Below are 19,471 nucleotides of genomic sequence, written 5' to 3' on the forward strand. Positions count from 1 at the left end.
AATGATGAGGTGGATAACTATGCATGTTCATACAATTTTGGGGGTGCCGACCCGGCGGAGGGAGAGGAGAACGATTATGGAGACGGGGGTATGGACATGGATGACAGAGGCAATGGCGATGACTAAGTATCAATATGATAATGTTGCTTTGGTCACATGGAGCCGTGTGAGATGAAAGTCTCATGCACCGTTTTGAATGAGAAAGGAGTGAGGAATCCTCTTTTTGACTATGACCCCCACTCCAGTTGTTGCTTTTCTTTCTATTACTTCAAAAGTAGCTGCTTTAGCTTTAACCACCCAATTTTTTTATATTCGTTTGGGTGGGAGACTTCTTGTGTAAGTTAAACTACCGTCAGCTATTTAGATGCGTCAAGTCCCACCCCCACCCCCACATATACCGATTACTATTACAATGGAAAACATAGTTTTGTCTTAACTTTTGTGCCGATTATACTGACTACTATTCTTGTCTCGTCTTCACTTGTATGTGATACGTATAAAGTTCGACTTATATGGATGTGTGGTTGCTCAAGCCTTCATTCCTTTAGATATAAAATAAATAGTATCAAAAAAATTTGTACTGGTTGTCACTAACATTGCTGTTTAGTAGTAATTATTTTATCACTTACAAGCTGAAAGCCTTGAGAGGACTCTTAACACTTGTTGCTGTTTAGTAGAAAACTTTTGTAGGAGTTGTATTTTGTCTTATACGTAGAATTAACGTTTCTGATCAGAAACGATAAGTTTTCTACTAAAGTTTGGTGACAACCGCTACTGTTTCTTATAAGAATAGAAAATTAAGGGTGTTTGTACCATACTTGACCAATCCCGAAACTACTGAGTACTGGTCAATGTTATACCGTCAAGGACCCATAAGAGTTTCCCTCCAACCATGAGGCCAATCACAGCGCAACATGTGTTGACATTAGAAGCCAATCATAGCGCGACACGTGTCAACATCAGAAGCCAATCACAACACGACACGTTCAATGTCAAAACAAAGCTAGAAACTCTCTTCTATAAAAGGAGATCATTCTCCCACAATATTTCCTAATATCATTTGTACTAAATCATTCACTAGTACTCACTAAAGGAGAGCTTCAACCTATGTACTTGTGTAAACCCTTCACAATTAATGAGAACTCCTCTACTCCGTGGACGTAGCCAATCTGGGTGAACCACGTACATCTTGTGTTTGCTTCCCTGTCTCTATCCATTTGTATACTTATCCACACAAGTGACCGGAGCAATCTAGCGAAGGTCACAAACTTGACACTTTCTGTTGTACCAAAGTCCCCACTGATTTTGTGCATCAACAAAAGGTGTGTTTGTTTGCCTTCACTAAATCTCCTTGGACTGGAATGGACTAGCTATTAGTCCAATATCATATTTGTTACACAAGGAATAGATTTAATGAGATTAGAGCCGACTCGTCCCGACTAAGTCCTTTGTTAAAAGGTCTTAGCAAGATCCCCCAATAAGCACTGGATTACTAAGACCATTCGTGTCCTCGTCCAGTCGTTCTCCTCGCTTCTTTGTTCTGGTCTGGTCAGCCGACCTCGCCAGACCACCCCACCGACAGCGATGGCGACGATCGTCGACGAGATGTATTTGTTTTTGGCTCCGCACTTCTTTGACTTCATAAAGGACGAGAGCGAAGCCGAGTCTACCATAGAAAGCTCTTCATTGCCCGCGGCATGGCCATTCACGTTAATTGGAGGAGGGGATGAGGATGGGTCATCGGAGAAGAGAGGTTGGATGAGGAGACGATGGTGGGCTCGCGGCTAGAGGATTGATTCAGAGATGAAGGATCTCAATTACGCAGAGATCTGATAGACTGATTCGCTTATTTCCATTTTTTCCCCAATTTTTAATCTTTTCCCCATTTTTTATTTATTTATTTTTTTATCTTTTTGATTTAGGGGAAATTTATCGACAGTGTGGATTTATTGTTTGGTTTGATTTGAATTGGGCAAGTAAATCTTTGGTTTTTTTTTTTTATATAGAAAACGAACTTTTGGAGTGGATTATGAGTTAATTTGTAATTTCTCCTCCTGCGTATTTTTCAATTTAGGATTTGATTGTAGGTTGTTAGAATTTGTATGAAATTTTGTTGTTATGATTGTATACGGTCCATTTTTCACTGGTTTTGTTATCCCATTTCTTAGTTCGACACTTCATTAAACGTTTCACTAAGTTAGTCTAGCTTAGTCTATTTTAAGTCAGTCCAGCTTAGTCCCAGAAGTTAATCCAATTCGAGATAATCCGGTACAACAAATGCACCCTAAGTATGACGCATCGTGCTACAATGAATAGGGAAATCGAATGACTATTTTGCTTTGTTATTAAGGTTTTGGAGGCAATCTCCTTGGTCGATGTTACAAGGCGCTTTATCGAGGCATTAGCTCTGCAGTTTGGAAGACCAGTGGAAGCTGATTCGGTAGGCATCCTGGGCATGTAATGCTCTCTGCAAAGTTCTTGAAACGTTAAGACTAATTGTTCATGTCTAATTCATAAAGCTTATTAAGTCTTGCATGTTTATGTTTAATCTAAACATCATTGGTGGATTACATGTTAGGTGTACGTAATTACTTGAACATCACGAAGAGAATACGCATTAATAAAACTTAACCTTTAAAGTTGCATATTTTAACTCATAAGTAATTTGTAGAACTGCATAGGATTGTTAATGGTGGGTGCTAAACCTTAGTGCTTTTTCACATTTGATTTCTGTCCATAACTTTATTTTATTTTATCTCTCATTGCCAATTTTCGTTAGTCAAATTTAATTATTTTATTTTCTGTTCTTTTACTTTAATTCACAATTTCAAAATTTTTCCAAAACTTATGTTGTATACTTAACTAAGAATTAGTTTCAAATACAAATTATTCATATTGATCCGATAGAGAACGATCTTACTTGAGCTGTTTATACTATAATAACCTTGTTCTCTTGTAAGTATTTTTATGTGTTTTAATTCCTATTTTTGCAAGTGGTAAAAATCCAACCACTCTCAACATCAACATGTTTGAATCTGAATTAGTTTGCCAGCCAGAATTAGTTGGCCAACTAGTCCAATCCAATTCACTAGTCTAGTCTAATCCATTCTTGTCCGGTCTAGTCCAGTTCGCTATAATAGCTCTTTTGCTTGAAAGCTCGCTTGAATTGTCTTGCCATATTGGCCTAATAGAGCTTGCATCCGCATCTACTTGTTGGCAATTCATGTCGTGTACCGCCATGAATTTGATACGGGGTGTTGGAATATTAGTTATTATTTGATTGTCTAGGTTTGGGTCTCACCTATCTGATTAGGATTCTTTAGATTTTGCATTCCATAAATATAGCTTGTAGTTTAGTATGAGAATTAAGTTAGTCAAGATGTAGGCCTTAGTTTGTAGCCGTCTCTGCATTCTTATTATTGTTTTCCTGTTAATAATATTCATAATTTATAAATTGTTTGTGTTAAGTTTTAGTAAACTGATATATACAGGAATTGGATTTTTAGAGGAAGCTGAAAAGACAGAGAGAGTGAGAGGCAAAGTTTCTTCAACTGCAACTCTGTTACATTGCAGAGAGCAACATTTCATTCATCTACATTCCTTTCTTTTACATCAGAAATCATATCCGTTCAATTACATGAGCCAATGTGATTTTGACACATGGCAGAACAAAGCATATGAGCCATTGAAAAGATACCTGATCTAAAATCACACACTTGGCATATGAGCACAAGTTATCACAACATAAAACAGCTACACAATAGAACAAAGATAAAATAGATAAGTAAATCATTTACTAACTTGAAATTAGTAAGCAATTTACTTTTCAACACTCCCTTCTAAATTGTTAATTGATTTCACACCCAGTAAACTTCTCAAGTTGTTGAATCTGTCTTTGGGAAGAGCCTTGGTAAAGATGTCTGCAATTTGTTCTTCACTCTTGCAGTAAATCAGATCAATGGTACCTTCTTGAATTGCATCCCGAATAAAGTGAAACTTCCTGCCAATATGCTTGGTTCTTTGATGAAACACAGGATTCTTAGACATAGCTATAGCTGAAGTGTTGTCACGGAATAGCGTTGTTGCTGCAGCTTGCTCTTCTCCAAAGTCCTTGAGCACAAACCTAAGCCAAATGGCCTGAGATGTTGCTTCAGCTGCACTAACATACTCTGCTTCTGCAGTTGAAAGAGCTACACTATGCTGCTTGACTGAAGCCCATGAGAATGCCCCACTTCCAAATGAAAAAGCATACCCTGAGGTGCTTTTCATATCCTCCTCAGATCCACTCCAGTCACTATCGCAATATCCAATCAGCAAAGCAGATTTTCCATTCAAATATTCAATTCCAAAGTCAATTGTTCCTTGAATGTACCTTAAGACTCGTTTAGCAGCTCCATAATGTTTCTTGGTAGGCTTGTGCATAAATCGTGCAAGTACACTAGCAGAGAACATAATATCTGGTCTAGTTGCTGTTAAATACAAAAGACTTCCAACTATTTTCCTGTACTCACACTCATCTGCAGGTTCACTTCCATCTTCTCTTCTCAGTTTATCAGTTGCAACCAATGGAGTGCTCACTGGTTTGCAATCTTTGAGCCCAAATTTATCCAAAAGAGTTAGAATATATTTTTTCTGATGTATAAATATACTCCCTTCAGTTTGAGTTACCCTCATTCCAAGAAAATGATGAAGTAAACCCAAATCTGACATCTCATATTTGCACATCATTTCAGCTTTGAATTCTTCCATCATTTCTGCATTGCTCCCTGTGTACACAATGTCATCAACATAGATTGACACGATCAAGGTACCAACACCTTCCTTGCTTCTCACATATAAAGTTGCTTCACTTGAGCTTTTGTGAAATCCACAGTGAATTAAATATGTGTCTATTTCACTGTACCAGGCCCTTGGTGCTTGTTTTAGACCATAGAGAGCCTTTCTCAGCCTATAAACCTTGTCTTCAGCCCCTTTAATCACAAAACCATCAGGTTGATCAACATATACTTCCTCCTCAAGAACACCATTCAGAAAGGCTGATTTAACATCTAATTGCCACAGTTTCCAACCTTTCTGTGCAGCTAGTGCAATGAGTGTTCTAATAGTATCTAACCTTGCCACTGGAGCAAAGGTTTCATTAAAATCAATCCCTGGTTTCTGTGTGTAACCTTTGGCTACAAGCCTTGCCTTGTGTTTTTGAATGGAGCCATCAAGATTCAGCTTTGTTTTGTATACCCATTTCACACCCACAACAGGTTTACTACTAGGTCTGTCAACTAATTCCCACGTGGAATTCTTTTCAATCATCAATATTTCTTCTGTCATAGCCTTTTTCCAAGCATCATCTTTGACTGCCTCATTGAAATCTTCAGGTTCAATGATGCTCATGTTGCATTGAGCATATACTTCACTCAAACTCTTCCATTTCTGTGGAGTATGGTCATAACTTTCAGATATTGGAACTGGAGAACCAAGTGAACCAGGTTCTTGAGATGCTTGCAGATCTCCAGTTGATTGTGATCTCAGAGGAGGCTGCATTGACTGAGGTGAATAACTTGAATATGGCTCAAATTCAGATATCCTTGAGTTTCTTTCATCATTCAAAGAACTAGGAACTTGAACTGATTCATTAGTTTTCCAGTCCCATATCACTTTCTTATCAAAGATTACACTTCTTGATAATTCAACCTTTTGAGTTCTCAAGTTGAAGATTCTATATCCTTTTTCACAATTTCCATATCCAACGAATACTCCTTTCTCACCAGTTTCCTCCAGTTTGTGTCTTTTCTGTGAAGGAATGTGAATATAACACATGGAACCAAATATCTTCAAATGTTTGACACCTGGCTTCCTCCCACTAAATGCCTCAAATGGAGTTATGTTGTTAAGAGCACTTGTTGGACATCGGTTTTGCAGATACACAGCTGTGTTGACAGCTTCAGCCCAAAACTTCAAGGGAATCTTCTTTTCAATCATCATAGTTCTTGCCATTTCAATTATTGTCCTATTCTTTCTCTCTGCAACACCATTTTGTTGCGGAGAGTAGGCAACAGTCAATTGCCTTTCTAATCCCATATCTTCACAGAACCTTGAAAACTCTAGAGATGTATATTCTCCACCCCTATCACTTCTGAGTTTCTTGATTTGATAGCCACTTTGTAGCTCAACCATGGATTTAAACCTTTTGAAAATGTTGAAGACTTGAGACTTGTGTTGCAAGAAAAATACCCAACACATCCTAGTGTGGTCATCAATAAATGTGAGAAAGAATTTGTTGCCTCCTAGAATAGTTATCTGCATTGGGCCGTATATATCAGAATGAATAAGTTCTAGAGGTTGTGATGCCCTCCAAACTTTTCCCTTGTCAAATGATTCCCTATGACCCTTTCCTGTAGCACATCCGGAGCAAACATGCTCAGAAACTTGTAGTCTAGGTAAGCCCTGCACCATTTCCTTCTCTTGCAGAAGCATTAAACTAATGTAGTTTAGATGTCCATATCTTCTATGCCACAACTGAGATGACTCTTCAACAGTTGCTCTATTAGCCATGTGAGGATTAACATATTCCAAACTTAATGGAAAGCATCTGTTCCCTTTCATTGGAACACTTGCAATCAGATCTTCCATCTGTCTATCTCCATAAATATCAACCATGTAATCACCAAACACAAGCCAATGTCCATGTTCTACCATCTGCCCTACACTCAATAAGTTTTCATCCAATCCAGGTACAATTATAACTTCTTTAATATACCTAGTCACACCTTTCATCTCAATCACCAATGTGCCTTTGCCTATTGACTGCACTAAATCTCCAGTGCCCATTTTAACTCTACACTTCACATTCTTATCAACATCAATAAGCAAGGATTCATGGGAGGTCATATGATTGCTACATGCACTATCTACATACCATATATTCATACTTCTTCCAATAGTAGCAGAATGGCAGGCATAAAACATGGTTGCAGATTCTGTTACCTGATTCGCATAGTTTACAAGTTTTCCAGACTTGTTTGGTTGATCACAATCCTTGATGAAATGACGGAAACGATTGCATCCATGACATTTCGGCTTCCCTTTAAACCAGCACTCACCATAGTGTAGTTTATCACAATGCTTGCATTTTCCCTTAGACTGATCAGATTTTCCTCCTTGATCATATTTGCCACCTCGATTAGCAAGATTCAGAGGTTTAGGATCCCATTTCTTCCCTTTTGATTTCCAATCCTTCTTTGGTTTAGAATTACCAAACGAGAGATTTGGTTGACTTCCTTTCGAATTCAGATTCAGAGTACTGAAAGCTCTTTCAATGGTACTCTCAGCATGTCTATCAAGGCGTTGTGCAAACCCTCTTAATGCTGCAATCACCTCTTGTACCTCAATAGTTTCAATATCCTTGGTTTGTTCAATTACATAACAAACAGGATCAAACTCCTTAGTTAAGCTTATGAGCAATTTCTGAACTAATCGTTCTCTGGGTAAATCTTCCCCATAACCCTTCATCTGATTTACCAACTCGAGAAGACGAGTGAGATACATAGACAGAGTTTCATCATCCCTCATCCTTGTGTACTCGAAATCACGGCGTAGACCCTGCAACTTGATGGATCTCACTTGCTTATCACTATGAAATTCCTGATGTAGGATATCCCAAGCACCCTTTGAGGTTTCTTCGTTTGAGATTCTGGGAAAGATGTCATCCGAGACAGCTCCTTGGATTATACCCAGTGCCTTAGCATCCTTCATTAGCTTGTCGCTCAGAGAAACTCTCTCCGACTCCGATGAACCTTCATCTCCAATCTTCTTATCCTTCGATTCTGAAATTTCAAACCCCTTTTCAACTAAATCCCAGATTCCATGTGATTTGAAAATAGTTCTCATTCGAATCTTCCAGAATTCATAGTTGTCACCATTGAATATTGGAGCCCAAAGATCACTACCACCAGATCCAGCCATTTGAGACTTGAATCGACAAAACTGAGTCGGAAATTTCACGTTGGATTTCCGAGCACAGCACTCACAGATCTTACGCCCCGATTCCAGATAGAACCTGAGCTCTAGATACCATGTTAAGTTTTAGTAAACTGATATATACAAGAATTGGATTTTTAGAGGAAGCTGAAAAGACAGAGAGAGTGAGAGGCAAAGTTTCTTCAACTGCAACTCTGTTACATTGCAGAGAGCAACATTTCATTCATCTACATTCCCTTCTTTTACATCAGAAATCATATCCGTTCAATTACATGAGCCAATGTGATTTTGACACATGGCAGAACAAAGCATATGAGCCATTGAAAAGAGACCTGATCTAAAATCACACACTTGGCATATGAGCACAAGTTATCACAACATAAAACAGCTACACAATAGAACAAAGATAAAATAGATAAGTAAATCATTTACTAACTTGAAATTAGTAAGCAATTTACTTTTCAACAGTTTGTTCCTACGTTTGATGCTCTGATTTTTAACTGCATGCACATTCTCTAACTGCATGCACATAAGGCCTTTTATGGCCTAAAGCAGGCCTCTCGTGCCTAGTTTCAGAGGTGTAGTTCTTTTATTATCAATTTTGGTTTCCTTCAAAGCTGGGCTGATAATTCTGTGTTCGTTGTTTTGGGTAGTGATCCCTCTGCTTTTCTTTCTAATTAAAAAAAAATAGGTGTTGAATATGATTTAAAAGACTTGGGCAAACTGCTATTTTCTTCGGAAAAAAGTCTTTTTTATGTGGCCGGATATTCATCTCACCCGGACAAGGTACACATTGAACATTCTCAAGAAGGGAGACATGCTTGATTGTTTGACACGTACATGTGGTACTGAGTTGGCTGGTCCATGTTTCTATTGCTATTGTGGTGGAGGTCTTCAATATCTCACCATGACATTCAATATCGCCGTCGTCTCCTTTGCCGTTCATAACGTTGCTCAAATCATGGGTCGTCCTACTTCTTTGCATTTGGAGGCAGTTAAACATATTTTGTGTTACTTAAAAGGTACTTATGGTCATGGTTTGCCAATATGATGTTGTGATGCCTCTTCTTCTTTTTCAGTGTACTCTAACGCAGATTGGGCAGCTTGTTCGGACACCCGTCATTTTGTCACAGGTTTTTGTATCTTCCTGGGTTCTAACTTGATCACATGGTGTTATAAGAAACAACGAACAGCCTCTTGGTTAAGTACTGAAGCAAAGTATCGTGCCCTAGTTTATGGATGTGCAGATTCGATTTGGATATTTTGTCTTTTAAGTGAGCTGTGGGTTCCTATTCCTCGTCCAATTTTTCTCTAATGTGATAACTGGAAGCGATATATATATATATATATATATGTATATGTATATTTACTGTCGCACTTAACATATTGCTCTTGATTATCACTTTGTGCGAGAACATGTTGCTAACACGCATTAGGTTCAGTTTGCTTCTTCCGAGGTGCAGTAGTCAGAAGTGTTCACCAAAAGTCTATCACAATCGCACTTCTTGCTGTTGACTTTCAAAATCCTCACTTCGCATGTGCCTCGTTTGCGGGGTGAGTGCTATAGATATGGTTGTTTGAATTGTACTCCATTCATGATTTGAATTGTACTATCGTGATAAATTCTTATTAATGTTGGACTATCAGAAACTTCACATGATGCATTTTTTTGGAAGAGATTTTGTGACAACAATTGTGGTAGTTTTCATGTATTCTTCATCTTTTAATTGGTCGAGTTCGGTGAATCAAGCATGGTTCACATGGAATCAAAGCGGAGCATGTCTACTAAGATACAAGCAAAAGGAATGTATGTCATCTATTCTCATGACAAAGTGGGCAAATTATATAACTAACCAAAATGTTACTTCATTATAGTTGGTAATTTATATTGCATAATAAAGGTTGCAAGAGGAAACCAAATTTCATTAAAGCAGTTACAAAAGCAGTTATATATTACTATATTTATATAATATATAGTATTATATAGGTAATCGATCATATTAGAAGCTGTTGACAACTAAGTTTTGACAACTCTTATTTCAAGGAATCATCTAGCTCATATTGACTCAATTTTTATGGATAATTGGTGGGGGTGGTCGCAAATTGTTCAAACTTGGTGGTGGTGGTGGTGAAGGAAGATTGTTTCGACCTGGGGATGGTGGTGGGGGAGGATTTTTTCGACTTACTAAAGGTGGTGGAGGAGGATTATTCAGATTTGGTGGAGGTGGTGGTGGATGGATGTTCTGAGGTAGTGGAACTTGTGGGGGATTGTTCCAACCACGTGATGGTGGTGGTGGATGACTGTTTTGACTAGGTAAAGGTGGTGGCGGTCGATTGTTTGGCTGGGGTGGCGGTGGATTGTTCTGACTTGATGATGTTGGTGGCGGTGGATTGTTCCGACTTGGTGATGGTGATGGTGGTGCTCGTTGAGGATTGTTTCGACCTGGTGAAGGTGCTGGAGTAGGGTTGCTATGACTTGGTGATGGTGATGGTGGTAGATTGTTCAAAGGTTGTGGTGCTCGTGGAGGATTATTTCGTCCTGGTGATGGGGCTAATGATGGAATGTTCTGAGGTGGTGGTGCTCGTGGAGGATTGTTTTGTCCTGGTGGTGGGGCTAGTGGTGGATTATTTTGAGGTGACGATATTAACGGTGGATTATTCATAGGCGGTGGTGCAGGCGAATGATTGTTTTTACCCGGTGATGGTGCTAGTGGTGAATTATGTTGAGGTGGTGCTTGCGAATGATTGATTTGACCCGGTGAAGGTGCTGGAAAAGGGTTGGGCTTACCAGGTGTAGGTGTTGGTGGTGGATTGTTCTGAGTTGGTGGTGTTCGTGGTGCACTGTTTTGACTCGGTAAAGGTGCTGGAGGGGGGTTGCTTTGACCTAGTGTTGGTGTTGGAGTTGGTGGTGGATTCTTTCCAGGGGGTGTTGGTGTTGGTGTTGGTGTTGGTGTTGGTGTTGGCGTTGGCGTTGGCGTTGGTGTTGGCGTTGGTGTTGGTGTTGGTGTTGGTGTTGGCGTTGGAGTTGTAGCTGGTGTTAGAGTTGGTGATGGTGTTGGTGGCGGACTTTTTCTAGGTGGTGTTGGCGTTGGCGTTGGCGTTGGTGTTGGTGTTGGTGTTGGTGTTGGCGTTGGAGTTGGAGCTGGTGTTAGAGTTGGTGATGGTGTTGGTGGCGGACTTTTTCTAGGTGGTGTTGGAGTTGGTGTTGGTGGTTGATTTTTTTGAGGTGGGGGTGGTGGCGGTGGATTTTTTTGAGGTGGCGGCGGTGGAGGATTTTTCTGAGGTGGCGGTGGTGGCGGATTCTTCTGAGTTGGGGGCGGTGGCGGTGGTTTGTTTTGAGGTGGCGGTGGTGGAGGATTTTTCTGAGGTGGCGGTGGTGGCGGATTCTTCTGCGGTGGGGGTGGTGGCGGATTCTTCGGAGGTGGAGGTGGTGGTCGTCTCACTACAATAGGAGGAAGAAATGGCGGCTTGTAAAATGGTGGTAGCCATGGCTTGGGAAATGGTGGTAGCCATGGCTTAGTTAATGGTGGTATAAACATTGATGGCTTGTAAATTTCGTGTCTTATGGGAGTGACTTGTAGCTTGTCATCCTCATTGTATTGGGCATTGGATGAAGTTGTGATAAGAATAACCACTACAAGAAATAGCACAAACAACTTTAAGTAAGTCATCTTTGCTCTTCTTGTGTTACAAAATGAGAAGGGGCATCATTTTATAGGGGCAAGAATGATGGGTTTTGTGTTAATAATTTTGGTCAATAGGCAATTGGTAATTCATAGGCTCCAATTGGGGTAGTATCTGCCCAACTGGTCTAATAACATTGCTTTTATGGTAGGGGAAGCTGAAATTTTTTGGCATGCTTTATAAATTGTATTCCTTATTCCTAAATTGTTCAACAAAAAAAATATATATTTGTTTAAAAATTTAGTAAAAAAGGGGTGAGTCTTGCAATCTTGCATTCGTTTTAGTGGTAGCCTCAGGAATTTTATTCCAGGAATTTTTTATCCGTTACCAGTTACCATTTCGAGTTTCAAATCCCCAAAACTGAAGCGGTGTAGTCTAGCAATCTTGTTCAAGTGTTTGGAAAAACACTAGAAAAGATAGAAAAATGAATGAGTTTTTAATTGTCTTTATTATTTAGGGAGATGACATACCCACCCATCAACATTATTTCTCCACCCACTTTTTAATGATACTTTTAATGACAACTCTAAGCTTTTGCAAAATGACTTATAAGGCCATCTTTAACTATTTTATTCTTTTGTTTTTGTATTAAATTCTGAAAATAGAAGGAACAAAAACATGAGCCCAGCAAGTTGAAACCACCGCACACAACACAAACCAAGTTGAATCCACCGTTTTCCTCATCTCTTATGTCAATTCCTTCCCATCCATTCGAAATCTTCATCAAACACCATAGGCCCATTACAATTACCTTAAGAAACCTTGATAATTGGATTCTCTCATACCCATTTGACGTGGTTTTGATACCCCTCTTCTACGATTAATCCTCTACTTGAGTTGTAATTGCAGAGAGCGACTACGAGGTCGACCGAGGATGTTGCTCATCCTCATAGTCTTGATCAAATTAGAGACATAATTGGCTGACAATGAGAAGGGGGTTGCTTGCCGTCGAGTGGATGGATATGTGGTGGTGACTAATTTTCTTTGTAAGGGATAGTTTAGGAATATCAGTGGGTGGGAAAAGAGTGTTTTTCATTTTTACCTTTTGAGTGGGGTGGAAAAATAAGGTGGGGTGGGGAAAGAGGATTGTGAGGTGGGTCTAATAGCTCTCATTATTTAATACCAAGGTTATCTAACTTATTGGCATTCGATACCCCATCATTCCAACATTTGGCTTTTGTATTTAAATCCAATCAATTTTCTTTTCTTCTTAAATGTTTGGCCTTAAACTGTCATTTTCCTCTTAATCGGTCGTCCCTTTCTGTTCAACCTTTTTCTTTATGTAAATGGCAAGAGTTTGGCCACTGGGTAATTGGGGTTTAGCCATTGACGCTTGGACATTTAAACTCTAAGCTTAGCATATATGGATGGGGTTAAGCATCCTATTCTCCATCCCCTTGCTAAATATGTTGGCAGGATATGTAAAGACCAAGAAGCGTTTGGTGCTAAGGATTGGATTGAAATGCATAAAACATTTCAAGGTATGTTGAAAGAAAAATTGAAAACATTGTGGCCAACTTGGAAGTAGGAATCAATAAGACAACTTAGGGCTGATTTGGGATTGTGGTGTTTTTTTTTATTTTTAAAAGCAACATATAAAAAAAATCTGGAATATCAAATATGTTTGGTAAAAAAAAAAAAATTTAAAAACTGATGTCAATAATAGTAGAAAAGAAGAAGTAGAGCCTACCATGCTTATAACAAAATTGTTTTTTTTTTAAATATAGTGATCAGTGCCAATTTAATGAAATTTTCAAATGACAAGTATACCCACCAAATTTTACAAAATTACAATATTTACCCTTACATTATTATCTTTGGCAATTATTATATCACATTAAATATCATATCTTTTTAGTCATTTAGCATATTCACAACAATTTTATATAAAAGTTTACCAAACTTTTTTTTTTTTTTTGCTATAAGCAATTTTACAAAAAAAAAAAGTTTACCAAACACTCAACAATATTTTATTTTACAGCTGTTTATTCTCACATCACAGTAGAAGCAGTTTATTTTTATTTTTTTAAGCACAACAATACCAAACTAGCCATTATTCACTACAATCATTCCTAAAATGGTAGGATGAAAGGAGAAATTTCATTCATGTTTAGTCCCCTTTAATCTGATCCTTTATATGAAACGAGACCTAAATTCAAGAATGTCATAAATAAAATAGGTTCCGAAAAGCTATACAAATATAACCACTTGGATATATATATATATATATATATATATATATATATATATATATATATATTAATGGGCGGCAACTCCAGCCACGGGTCCAAGGCCAACAAAGCAAAGGCCTGGCCAAGGGAGGCCTCTAACTTCAAGAACAAGGGAAAAGCTACCATTTAATCGAATTCCACTACATTGGACATGTGCTACCATTGTGGATCAATGGACCATTGGTCACGTGTATGTTGAGCTACCCCTGAGGCTATTGCCAAGTATCATTCCTGTCACAAGTCAAACTTTGCACATGTGGAACATCCTGACGATACTACCACAACTATAGAGGTTTCAAATTTTCAGGCGGCATCCACTTCTATGGAAGAATGAAGTTTATTTTTCTAGACATGTTCGGGTGGTTTTTACCCTTAGTTATCGAACCCACTATGGAATAACTTGTTTGGTTTGGTTTGTTTTGAATTATGGATAATTATGTCATGGATATTATTTCTCAATTGATTAATTGAATGAACACAATTATATATATATGCATGTGATCGATTCAATTAATTTATTTCTAGGTATGACTAGTAGGGAAGTTAGTTGTCTGGCTGATAGTGCTACAACACACCATCTTTCGTGAGCAACACTATCTTACTAACTTTGTACCTAAAAATGCACCTTTGACAACTCTCTCAAGTTCATCTAACCTGATGGAACAATACAGAAAGGCTCATATAATGTTGTCTAATGGTATTGAATTAACCATAAAAAGACCTTATATTCTCCTCGTTTCGGAAAAACGTTGCTAAGTTTTAGAGATATCCGAGATAATAAATATCATATTGAAACCACTGAAGAAAATGATTCTAATCATTTCTTACGAATATGGCTAGAAACGTATTCACAAGAAGTTGGAATGTTTTTCGAGTGGGTTGTACATCACAACCATTAGAGCCATAGAGACCTATCACGTGGACGACCCTAAGCTCGGGTTCTAGACCCTTTGCTGTCTTGGCATGACCGGATGGGACATTCTAAACGAGATATGATGCGCCATATCCTCAAATCTTCACACGGGTATCATATAACCTCTTATATCGGATACCCGACTTGCAAAACATGCCACTTGGGGAAGTTGAACACTCAACCTTCATCTATGAAGATTAATTAGAACCCTCCAAAGTTTCTTTAAAGGATTCAAGGGGATATTTCAGGACCTATCCAACCAACATCCGGACCATTTAGATACTTCATGGTGTTGGTTGATGCATTGACACGTTGCTCATATGTCCACTTAATGTCCACACGCAACGCTGCTTTTGCAAAACTCTTAGCTCAAATCATTAAGCTTAGGGCTCACCACCTTGATTATATGATTTAGTAAATTTGACTAGATTATGCTAGAAAGTTTACGTCACGGTCCTCTGATGATTATTGCATGTCAATTGGGATTGAAGTTGAGCATATTGTACCACATGTTCATACCGAAAACGGTCCAGCAGAAGCTTTTATAAAGCGCAATCGATAGCTCGGACTTTGGTTATGGGAACCAAATTGCCGTTATCTGCCTAGGGCTATGCAATTCTACATGCATCTATGTTGGTATGCTTGAAGCCCACCACTACCCAGTCTCTTTCACCGTTATAGTTGGTCACTGGATACGAGCCTGATGTTTCGCATTTGCGTGTGTTTGGGTGCCCAGTCAATATGTCAATAACGACACCACTACGTACCAAAATGGGTCCTCAGAAAAGAATGTGAATTTATGTCGATTATGATTTGCCATCAATTATTCTCAACTTAAAGCCCTTGACAGGAGATCTCTTTACCGCACGTTTTGCGGATTCACTTTGATGAGACAATCTTGCCGCTGTTAGGGGGAGATAAGAATGTTAACGTTTCTATAAAACGTCACAAATTGTTGTGATATGCTCCCACTATGTCTCATTTAGATCCCCGCACTGCCCAGTCTGAAACCGGAGAGCGTCATATTCTAGGTCTTTAGAGTATTGCTTAAAGCATGCCGAATGCTTTTACTGATCTAAATAAGGTGACAAGATCACATATACCAACTACAAACACACATGCAATGATCGATGTACTTTAGGTACGTTGTAACATTGCCTCAGAAGAATGACCCATCCTCGAATGAAGGTTAGCCGCACCTCCCACGCGGGTCAGTACACTGGTAGCTAGCCAATTATCTACTCCTACCTTGAAGCATGGCAGACCTCCTAGTTCAAAGGATTTACAACCACAGAAGAGGAAAACGGCACAAACTAGTGATCCTAGTATGAATTCAACCATCGCTTACTTATATGTTCCAACGTATGAGGTTATTCTAGATTACGATGATGTCTTAGATGAGACAAACCGGCCTCCCAAGAATCGTGAGATTCGGTCCATTACGCAGTATTGGATGAGATTTGAAATCAGAATGAGATGATCGTCGACGATGCCTTTGCGTACACAGTAGCTATTAACATCATGCTTAACAATGACATTGAACTACGTTCCATTGATGAGTGTCGATGTATAACTGACTGGTCAAACTGGAAACAAGCAACCCAAGTCGAACTTAATTTGCTTACAAAACGTAAGATGTTTAGGCATGCAGCTCCTATTCCACCACAAGTTAAGCTTGTGGGCTATAAGTGGATTTTTGTAAGAAAATGTAATGAGAAGAATGAATAGTGTGATACAAAGCACGCCTCGTAGCGTAAGGCTTTTCTCAATGCCTTAGAATTAAATACGAGGAGACATACTTTCCCGTAATGGACGTCATAATATTTCGCTACCTTATCAGTTTGGTAGTTTCTGAAAAACTAAATATACAGCTTATGGATGTGGTAATCGCGTATCTCTATGGGATCTAAATATAGAAATCTACATGAAAGTTTCTGAAGAGCTTACATTGACTAGATCAAATAGTTCTAAACCATGGAACACCCTATCGATTCAATTGAGGAGTTCACTGTACGGATTGAAACAATCTGGGTATATGTGGTATAACCGTCTAAGTGAACCTTTAACAAGTCAGGGTTATGTGAACAATGAACTATGCTCATGTGTGTTTTTTAAGAAGTTACATTCTGGATTTGTGATCGTTGTAGTTTATGTCGATGACATGAATCTCATTGGGATTCTTGAAGAGCTTGAGGAAACTGCCGCTCACTTGAAATTGAAATTTGAGAAGAAAGATCTTGAGAAAACTTGATATTGCCTTGGCCTGAAGATCAAGCACTGTTCGGATGGAATCCTAGTACATTAATCGAACTACACCCAGAAGGTGCTGCGACGTTTTAATGAGGATAAAGTGAAGCCTTTGAGTATTCATGTGGTCATTTGGACTCTAGATATTAAACGAGAACCCTTCAATCCTAAAGAGGATAAGGAAAAGATTTTTGAGCCTGAAATTCCACACCTAAGAACAATTGGTGCTTTATTGTACTTAGCTTAATGCACTAGACCCAACATCTCATTTGTTGTAAAATCTTTTGGCAAGATATAGCAATGCGCCTAACGTAGGCACTGGAATGGTGTCTAATACATTTTCCTTTACCTTAAGGGTACAACAGATTTGGGTTTGCTCTACACCCATGAATCCTCGAGGGGAGCCGCTGCCCCTTTCGGTCTTTGGGTTGATTCTCGCCTTGTTGGTTATGTTGATGAATGTTATCTATCTAACCCACATAGGGCACATTCTCAAATGGGTTATGTCTTTACCATTGGAGATACCGTAATTTCTTAGAGGTCTACCAAGCAATCGTTAGTTGCGACTTTTTTTAACCATGTTGAGATTCTCATCTTGCATGAAGCCTCGCGTGAATGCTTTTGGTTGAGAGCAATCATGGAACATATTCGAACCACTAGCAGTCTTTCTACCAATGTTGATGTTTCTATAATGATCTTTGAAGACAATGATGCATGTATCGATCAACTGAAGAAGGGATACATCAAGGGAGACAACACCAAGCACATTGCATTGAAGTTCTTCTATTCTCACCAACAATAACAACATCATAACATCAAAGTCAAGCAAATCCGTTCCCAAGATAACCTAGCCGATCTTTTCACAAAGTCATTGCCCAAGTCTACTTTTAGAAGCTTGTCCAAGGAATTGGTATGCGTAAACTTTCTGAGTTGAATAGCTTGTAGTTCTCTTATTTGGAAGTTATGTCAAACTCAGGGGGCCATAAGCATACTCACTTGATATTAATGTACTCTTTTTCCCTATGATTAGGAGCATTTTTTCCACTTAGTTTTTGCTACCTAACAAGGTTTTGATGAGGCACCCATCCTGGGATGATCATACTTCTTTGATGTTTACTACTTTTGTCTCGGATGACGTTTGTTTTTTACATTATGCATACTTATCACTTTTCTCCTTAGTCTTTGGGTTTTGCACTTACCTTAGGTTTTACCATAGCAAAGTTTTGTGAGTTTACTACCAATGCATACTTTCTTTAATTTGAGATTCGCATTTGCTCGTTTTGTCGACGACTTCATCAACTGATCTACTTCATCCGCTGAAGACCTGATACGATATTTTGTTTGAGTATTTACACATTTAAGGAAGTGTTGTAGTCATATTTATTATAAGAATGTGATTGTGTAAATCCTATTATATATGGGATATCTTTAGTAAATTCTATCATATCTTTTAGACTAGATATTATTCTATTGGGGTAAGGAATGTACCTTATCTACTACTATAAATAAAGGCAAAATGGGGTGGAATACCACACACCTCACAATTACACATCTCTCTTTTCTCTCTCTATGTCGTCGGCCACCCCTCTCTATCCCTTATAATTGTTCAGTAAAATAGGCCTACAACAAAACTAAATTTGTGGTGCCACTTAGTATTACGATTTAGTGATACTTTTCTTCACTTGTAAGTGAGAGATTTTTTTTATTTTTTTTATTTTTAACAAACGATATTATTTATACTAAAGATGTGGGGTAGTGCGCTACGCCTCACTATCTCGATGTTGCATTAGCTCAATGTCGCCTTCGATCTCTCGTCTGCAATATACTCCACTTCTCTTCTCTTCATGAGTGATTCTCACCGTTGAGATCTGTAACTTTTCTCGGGGGCCAAATCTCCCATCACTTCTGCCGGGCAACCCTCTATTCCATCTAGCAGTATTTTCTTGTTGCAGAAACGGACCAGAACCGAGCTGATTCCTCGGGTACAAATTAAACTTTGGTGACAACTTCCTATGGTTGGTGCGGTTGTCAGTTCTGGCAACAAACCAGTCAGAACTCTGCCTGACAACCAGCAACATAATGGGCTGGAACCGTGCCCAGCTCTAAGTTAGAGTACATGTTCCATTGAAAATGAATGTGAAAGTAATAACTATTATTGAATGAATATGACATAACAATGTGAGCTTCGTCTGGGCCTCAAATAAGAAGCGTAGTAATTAATTTTATATCTGTGATCCTGTATTCAGTTTTATTTGATATTAGATTCTCTGTGTGTGTCTCTTTGTCTCTATTTCATATTTCATAATTGGTAGGTTTAAATTTCTAGATCTTTTATTTCGATACTTGATTTTTGTCCATTTTTAAAAGTGGAATTATGGCTCTCCTGCGGATATTTCAAAACCTAATATATGAAATAAAAAAT

General features: G+C 38.6%; 1 protein-coding gene across 1 annotated transcript; it reads right to left on the minus strand.

The window, feature by feature from the left end:
• Positions 1–9,824: 9,824 nt before the first annotated feature.
• Positions 9,825–11,654, minus strand: LOC114821561 (proline-rich extensin-like protein EPR1). The gene has a single exon (XM_029094220.2). It carries the CDS (start codon positions 11,643–11,645, stop codon positions 10,041–10,043), a length of 1,605 nt encoding a protein of 534 aa, XP_028950053.1. The 5' UTR covers positions 11,646–11,654; the 3' UTR covers positions 9,825–10,040.
• Between the last annotated feature and the right edge of the window lie 7,817 nt (positions 11,655–19,471).

The sequence above is a fragment of the Malus domestica genome, chromosome 15, assembly GCF_042453785.1.
Source record: "Malus domestica chromosome 15, GDT2T_hap1".
In the NCBI taxonomy this organism is placed as follows: Eukaryota; Viridiplantae; Streptophyta; class Magnoliopsida; order Rosales; family Rosaceae; genus Malus; species Malus domestica.

Bases quoted from the DNA above. Each gene is read 5' to 3' on its own strand.
- LOC114821561 (XM_029094220.2), bottom strand. From the start codon at position 11,645: ATGACTTACTTAAAGTTGTTTGTGCTATTTCTTGTAGTGGTTATTCTT.